The sequence below is a fragment of the Neomonachus schauinslandi genome, chromosome 2 (assembly GCF_002201575.2).
Source record: "Neomonachus schauinslandi chromosome 2, ASM220157v2, whole genome shotgun sequence".
NCBI classification, from domain to species: domain Eukaryota; kingdom Metazoa; phylum Chordata; class Mammalia; order Carnivora; family Phocidae; genus Neomonachus; species Neomonachus schauinslandi.
The window spans coordinates 34,668,975-34,677,107 of record NC_058404.1 but is presented as its reverse complement, the minus strand read 5'-3'; the positions used below and the strand labels follow the sequence as shown (position 1 = coordinate 34,677,107).

The 8,133-nt window shown below is 43.5% G+C and overlaps 1 protein-coding gene across 2 annotated transcripts in view; it reads right to left on the bottom strand.

Annotated features, from left to right (window-relative positions):
- Positions 1–3,944: 3,944 nt before the first annotated feature.
- Positions 3,945–8,133, bottom strand: part of ERLIN2 (ER lipid raft associated 2) — a 17,382-nt gene continuing 13,193 nt past the window's right edge. For both annotated transcript variants that reach the window (XM_021681508.2, XM_021681509.2), the window contains exons 11-12: positions 7,037–7,116; positions 3,945–6,646 (exon numbers count right to left, since the gene is read on the bottom strand). In XM_021681508.2, the coding sequence (XP_021537183.1) occupies positions 6,452–6,646; positions 7,037–7,116 (275 nt within the window). In that variant the 3' untranslated portion in view covers positions 3,945–6,451. The remainder of the gene's footprint in view (positions 6,647–7,036; positions 7,117–8,133) is intronic.

Genomic DNA, 8,133 nt, shown 5'->3' with positions numbered 1-8,133 from the left:
ATGCCAAAAAGGCATCAGAAGAGTGACTTAAGATTTCAAGTTAATAAGGACAGTGGTGCCAAGATTGGGTAGTGGTGGCATAGGACTGCCACACATTGAATCTTGGTTTCCTCACTAAACTGTGATCTTGGATAAGTTACTGAAGTTCTCAATTTTTTATTTATAAAATGGAGTCAGTATCTCCTTCAGAGGTGCAGTGGGGATCAAGATAACATGTGTAAGACACTTAGCAGAGTGCTCCCCCATAGCAAGTGCAAATGTTCAATAAATGTTAGTTTCTCCACCCTGCTTATCTATTCAGTCAACATATATAGGGGCATTTCTCTGTAATGATAACTTGGGGGTAGACCAGGATGAGTAAGACAGGCTTTACTGTGGATTCATTTCATTTTTTTTTTAAAAGATTTTATTTATTTATTTGAGAGAGAGAGACTGAGAGAGAGAGCACATGAGAGGGGGGAGGGTCGGGAGGGTCAGAGGGAGAAGCAGACTCCCTGCCGAACAGGGAGCCCGATGCGGGACTCGATCCCGGGACTCCAGGATCATGCCTGAGCCGAAGGCAGTCGCTTAACCAACTGAGCCACCCAGGCGCCCTGTGAATTCATTTCTAAGATGCTTTTCACCTCTAACATTCTATAACCTTATGAAAATCGAAGTAAAGATCAAGGTGACCCCAGTCTCATCATTTCACATTTTCCAATGTCTTTACTTCTCAGCTATGCTTTTGAATGAATTTTAGTCCACTTTTTTCCTTATTTTCTTTTTTAGTTTCTTCTCTTCCACTTCCTCAGACATCAACCATCTAATTTAACACTTCATTCTTCCCTAATCCTTGAAAAATGGAGGTCCACAATCACGTCATCACCCGTAACTGTCTTCAAATTGCTCCAACAGTTTACAAGGACAAAGAGGAAGTGAGAAAGACTAAAAAGCCAAATACCCAGAGGAACAGATTTTATAAATAATTTTATAAAAATGTAGTATACTTATTCACCATAAATGCCATCAAGCATTTAAAACATTCACCTCTCTCGTCTGAGGCCCTTAATTATGAGAAAAACATTCATGGATTTTAAAACGGTTTCCTTCTGGGCTTACTGTGATTCTTTTGGGGGATAAAAAAAGATAATAGAAAATTACAGTTGCCCGGTTACTTGGCTCTAAAGAGAAATGGAGAAATAATGCCCATGTCCCAGTTTAAATGAATTGAGGTGGAGAAGCCACTGCAACAATCCCTCAGCACCCATATGGTCACATTTGGCTTTTGAAATGTGAATATAGATTCTAGAACCACAGACCTGGGGAGGACCTTTAGAGATCATTTGCTCTTTTATATAGAATGACATTTAAACCATCCCAAACAGCATAGACTCTCCCCAATTTCTGAAGACCATCGGAGAAGAAAATGTTATTTATATTAATCCCTGGATTTATTTTCTATTTGCATGCAACTACTTCTTCTGATTTCAAATTTTAGCCAATCTTAAGTGAAATCTTCTAAAATATTTTGCAAGCTAACTTCCTCTTCATTGGTCTCAGAGGAGCTAGAGAATACCTAGCCAACCCTTATGCAACTTTTATAAAGTGAAATCGTTAAATTCCCCTTCTGCCTTTTATGGGGTCAACCCATGGGCTTTATTTTTAATTTTTTTATAAGAGTTTATTTGAGAGAGAGTGAGAGCGAGAGCAAGAGCGCACACGAGCAGGGGGCTGGGGAGCAGAGGGAGAGGGAGAAGCAGAATCTCTGCTGAGCAGGGAGCTGGGCCCAATAGGGGCTCGATCCCAGGACTTGATCCCAATCCCGATCCCAGGACTCCGGGATCATGACCTGAGCCGAAGGCAGACACTTAACCAACTGAGCCACCCAGGCACCCCTGGCTTTATTTTTTTACTTTTTAAATTTTGGTTTTAACATTTTGTTTTGCTAGCCTCCTCTTAAAAGTCATTTTTTCCGGGCGCCTGGGTGGCTCAGTTGGTTAAGCGACTGCCTTCGGCTCAGGTCATGATCCTGGAGTCCCGGGATCGAGTCCCGCATCGGGCTCCCTGCTCAGTGGGGAGCCTGCTTCTGCCTCTGACCCTCCCCCCTCTCATGTGCTCTCTCTCTCTCGTTCTGTCTCAAATAAATAAATAAATAAAAATCTTTAAAAAAAAAAAAAAAGTCATTTTTTCCAAACTGGAGCCCTGAACTGGGAATTCCTCTCAAGAGGGCCAAACCCGCTTATTTTGTTCATATGACATTTCTGTAGATGTACGTATTCTCAATACCGTTTGCTGCATTCCAATATTGTTCCCTTTTTCCTCTCTGTGCTATGATCTTATTCTATCACATTTCTTTGATTTTCCACTTAGTGGTACCCACTTAATAGGTGTGTGCTTTCTAGCCTGTTTTCCGAGATGACTGAAAACGTTATACACGGCAGGCCCAGTGCTAACCCCTTCACATGCAGGATTTCATTTAAACCACTCAACCCATTTTATAGATGAAGAAACTGAAGTTCAGAGAGGTTAAAGAATTTATTTAAGACCGTATATATAGAAAGTGGTGGAGCAGGGATCTGAATCATGGCAGTCTAACCGCAGGGACTATGTTCTTAACTTACCTATTCAATTGTAAGTTCATGTTATTTGTGTAGGGGATCTCAGACCAATAGAGAAAGTTTGAGAGCACCATTAAAAAAACCCGAGGAAGCCTGGGTTGCCACGTTTGGCAAATAAAAATACAGGATATTCTGTTAAATGTGCGTGTCATATAAATAACAAATAATTTTTTAGTATGTCTCCTGCAGTATTTTAGACATACTTATACTAAAAGTTATTAGTTGTTTAAACGAAATTCAAATTGAAACAAGCATTGTGTATTTTATTTCGCAGCTTTAGGCTGGGCAGCTTTCCAGAGTAGAGACTGGGACTTTCTCACTGAATTGATATCAAAATGAGTTTTGAGTCAACTGAAAGTATCTCTACCTTTTGGGCCAGAATTGCAGCAGTGAATGGATTCTTTAAAATGATCAATTTCCATAGCACCTACCAAGAATCATGCCATGTTTACAAATTATTTGTTTCTACACTGATAATGGGGATAGTCATCTGAATGTATTTTTAGGGTGATCTTGCACTCCACTCACTAGGGAGGGACGTTTTATTTCTTTATATCACCTATCCTAATATTAGCTATTGCTAAATTTCACTTTAAAAAAAATACAAAGAATGATGATTTTATTTAGCAAGACTGAAAATAAAACTGAGATATAAATTCACATCTTTAGTGTGGTCTAAAACAATTTCTCCAGCTATCAACCCAAGGTGATTACTCCAGCATATTATTTATAGAGTGATTAATATAACAAGAATCATTTCTTGTTTACAAAGGGGGTCATTAAACTGTTGGGGCTCTTTGAAAGTAGAATTAGTTTTGACTATTCAATCACCAGCTTACACAAAAGCAGAAATAAAAAGAAATGGAAATCCAAACACAAACTGATTGGCTATTATTTCTTTTCTAAGGAAGCAATAGAAACAGTGGCTCGAACCCTACTGAGTAGAACTAATGAAGTAGCCCGTTAAGTTGAGACACACAGCAGTCACTAGCCAATACACAGGTTTATTCTCAACTGAGGACTGAGGTTTATCTTCAAACTTAAATTGATGTCAGTAAAGACGACGATCTTACTTTCACTACTTACTCTGTAAATGGCAAAGTCATCAGTGCAGAAAGATACATAGACCCATAGAAATCACAACAGATCATTTAGAAAACAACTTTTTTTGATCAATATATTGCCAAAATTCTTTCAATTATCTTTTTTTCCTCCTTCAAGTTAATATGACCACAGATCCCTTCAAATTTATATTAGTCTTATAAAAATTATTAACAAACTTTGGCTTCCTTGCAAATATTCTGTCCTTATATTTAAAAAAGTGATTAAAAACAGTACTGAATATGAACCACTTCTGTAAAGTTTAATGAGAAACATTCAACCAAGGTGACTTTTCCTTGGAAAAATCCTACAAAAAACTGAATTTTATAAACGGTTACTTATTTTGATAGAAGTTCCATTTACAAATAGCAGCCATGACTTTACTGCCTACAAAAGTGTAGGCTGTCACATTTTACACATTTAGAATTCAAATGTTTTAAGATCAGATTTTCTAGTGAGTGTTGAAGACACAGAGTCACACAGATTGGTTAGTGGTCCCATGCTGAGGAAACTGCTGACGTCCATGATTTTACTCTTCAGGCAGGTGCAGACAACCACTGAATTTAAACTGAGGGGCACTATGACATTGATATTTTTAGTTCAAAGAGGAAGCAACATTAGCATTGAGGGAGGCAGGGGCAGCAGGATTTTACTTTATTGAGGCTCTTTTGTGGTTAAAGTGTATCTAGTGCAAGGGACAAGCTGTCACAGGATGTTAGTATTGGGCTTTCAAGTGAGGAACCTGAGCAAACGTGCTATACAGAGGTGGAGATATTCTTGCTTTTTATTCTATTGAAGTAGTGTTTTCTGAGGCCTAGTCAGCAAATCTCAGAGTAGAGGGAGCAGACAAATATGTAAATTGGGGAAGCTGGAGGTCATGTGTCATGTTGCTCCTAACAAGTGATTAATGGCACTGAAATGGGAGGAGGGTAAGTATATCTTAATAATGGATACCCTATGTTGGCCTTGGGAGACTGTCTTTTGCAAGCACTTCTGAGCACATTAAAATCCATCATTCCCACGAACGGTTGGCTGCTTGCACAAAGTGTGACCAGGACCAGTGGTTTGAGAATTCTAAGCCCCAGAAATTAGAACAGGGAAGGGCAACATTTGAATTAAGAGGAGTTAACATGTTGTTTCTACCTAAGTGCGCTGAATGCTCCCCAAACTCTCAAGACAAGCCTGGTGCTACTTGGGAGCAAGCTGGCCCGAATTCTGGGCCATTCAATAAAGCAGAAGTCTGGGCATGGGACCAAAAATGAGGTGGGGATCTGTGCCAGAAAGTATCATTCATAGTATCACTGAGGGAAAAGGGGTACAGTGGTAGTTTCTTTGGTGGTGGTGGGGGGGAGGGCAGCTAAGAACAAAGCAGATCCTAAGCCAGAGTTTGTCATGGAGAATACCGACATGCCTGCAAGTTAGATGGAGATAAGCTAACAATTTGGTACACAACTCATGGCCTACATAAGCTGGATACCACCCCCCCCAACTCCAATTTCAGGATATAAGAAAATCTTTCATGTTTGTTCTCCTCCATCCCAAATCTCCCAGAATGACACAAAATTTTCCTAATTAGAAATGGAAAAAAAAAACCCACCCAAAAAACCCAAAACATCTGAACATTTTGATGCAGCCCTTCCAATCCAGGGACCTGGGCACGAACTCTTGACATGGACCCCACAGCTGTCTCCGGAGATAGAGCATTCAGTCTGACCCCCGTGTGGCTGTCGGCGCCCTAGATTTCAAAACATGTGCTACTTAGTGGGCTCCCTTTTTATCACTGTCAGACTGCCAGCACAAGCTATAAGCTTAAGACTAGGAGATACTTCAGGTGACCTCAGCCCCTGGAAGAGCTCTTCAACACAGAACCTCCACAGTGAGAACATACGTTGTTTGCCAAGCAGGTACCATGGTGGCTGAGAGACGGAATGATCCCCCTTCAGCAGCTAGTAAGACACTAGGGTTGTTTGTTCCTATCTTCCTAATGCTGAGTGTGATTATCAACGAACAGATTTGAGAGAGGAAAAAAAAACAAAAACAAATCACAGAACAGGTGAAAAATTTTAAAAAGAATTGTGGGGTGGTGCCCAAACCCTGACTCTGGAATTTAGTCAGAAACCAATTCTCTTTAAGCCCTGGGGCAAAGAGGGTAGGAGAGAAGAGCTTGCAAAACCTAGCACCAGTCCTTCCTTGTGAGGGCTCGAGAAAGCGTGCCTCTAAAATGACTCACATATGCCGACAAAAATACCAGCAAAGCCAAACGTTCTCTGCAGCTGTTCCCCCGCAGCTCTGCGGGCAGACTCACAAGCACACAGTCGCTCAGTTGCTGAGCCTCACCCACAGGCATCTCCCGCCTTGGAGGCAGAGGGGAGAAAATTGAATTTCCCAAATCGGGGAAAGCAAATCACCTGGAGGCAACACCCTCTATTTCTCCCACTCTGTAATGATTGAATCCCTACTTAAGCCAGCTTCAAAGGGCTAAAATTAGTGTCTGGAGGTCAAAGGTCAAACCCATGGTTTGCCCATCTTAACAGAAGTCATCTAAACTGCTTACCTGAATAAGACCCCAAATCAGCAATCCCTGCCCTCCCTTCCCAGGAAGGGGAATAGATTTAAATCCATTTCTTCTTTTTTCACCACATAATGTGGAAGAGAGTCAAAGCAGGTAGTGTGGGAGGGAGGAGCATCCCAGTTCATCATTCAAAAATAAAGATCTCTTTTAAGTGTCATCCGAGGTTGTATACAAAAAACTTTCAATTCTCCTCAGGGTCTACGTCCAAGGGCTCATCATCGAAACTCAGCTTGTCAGCTAGCCCCTCGAACTGCTTGCCCAGATTGCCTACAGAGTCCACGAACATGTTCGGGATGTCTTTGCCAAAGTAAATCTTGCTGTTGGAAGCAATGGCTTTGTACTTCATCAGCTGCAGATACTCAGGCGTCAGCTTCAGCTGTAAGAAACAAACGAGAGCAGACTAGGTGGAGCCAGGGTCGGGAAGACTCTGGGTGGCATCCTTCACTTTTCACAAGGAGACGGTCTCTGTCAAAGCAGTGTGCCCTCTCGACTCTTCCTGGCCTCACTGTTCTATTAGTGACAGGGTACTAATGGATGTGCGAGGTCAGAGCTGCAAGTTTTAGGAGTTTCCGTGTTTCACACAACGATTAAACTTCTGCCGAGGCTCGGCTAAGGGGAAGGGCAGCACCTGTCCCCCATGGCACAGCGGCCACCCCTTCTGGCCAGGAGGGACTTAGGTGGTGGTGGCCATCCGACACCGGGAACTCTGAAACATTAGCCCAAAGCCAGATATACCTTCTCTTCCCCAGGCGGCCCTGGGCTTTACCTTGTTGGCTTCGGCGAGCTTCATAGCGGTGTAGCACTCTGCATCAGCCTTTGCCTTCTCCCGGGCCAGAAACGCAGCATCTGGGGGCAAGAAGGCAGTGAACGCGGTGCCAAAGCCACCAGAACACCGGGCCCTGGACCCCTTCCCCCACCGCCTCTGCGACCTCGGGGAGACTGCTCTTTCTCCGCTGTGCTTTGGTTTCCTCTTCTGCAAAATGTGGAAGGAGGCATTTCCCCTATTTCACAAATCATGGTGAAAATGAACCATGACAAAGAGGTGCTCGGGCGGCATCTCCCTGTGGTGGGGACTAACAAGGAGCACGTCTGCGGCTGTGCCCAGCTACATCTCTGACAGGAGGCTCGAGAAGAGCGCTGTCCAGGAGACACTTCCTGGCTCCCCGCGCTTACCCCTCTTGCTGATCCACGGCTGGGAAGCCGCGTGGGCCCTGTCCCCACGTCCAGCTTCAGAGGTCCCCACCCCATCCCTCCTGTGCTGCACAGCCACGGCGCCAGGAGCCCAGGGAGGGCTCTGAATACAGCCGGAGGTGGCTCTGCCGAAAACCCAATGCCACGAACATAAAACAGCTCGGTCCCTCTCCAACTTCATTTCCCTTTTTATTTCCCTCAATCATTTTAAAAAGGTACTCTTTAACAGTGGGGAAACCGACATAACTCTACCTAAGGCAACTACATGCCCTGGTTCAGACTAACAGCTGTTTGGATGAAGACCTATTTCAACTTCCACTCTGCACAACTTCCTTAATCCGCTGAGACGAGCTTTCTGTCAAGCTGATGCAAAACTTTTTTTTAAGATTTTATTTATTTGACAGAAAGAGACACAGTGAGAGAGGAAACACAAGCAGGGGGAGTGGGAGAGGGAGAAGCAGGCTTCCCACTGAGCGGGGAGCCCGATGTGGGGCTGGATCCCAGGACTCTGGGATCATGACTTGAACCGAAGGCAGACGCTTAACTGACAGAGCCACCCTGGCGCCCCCTGATGCAAAATTTTTGCTGCTTACTCCCTTGCCTTGGGAATGAGGCCAGCCTCCTCTGAGTAATATTTGTAGCCAGAAGCCTGGGAAGGACGGCCAGTCTGTT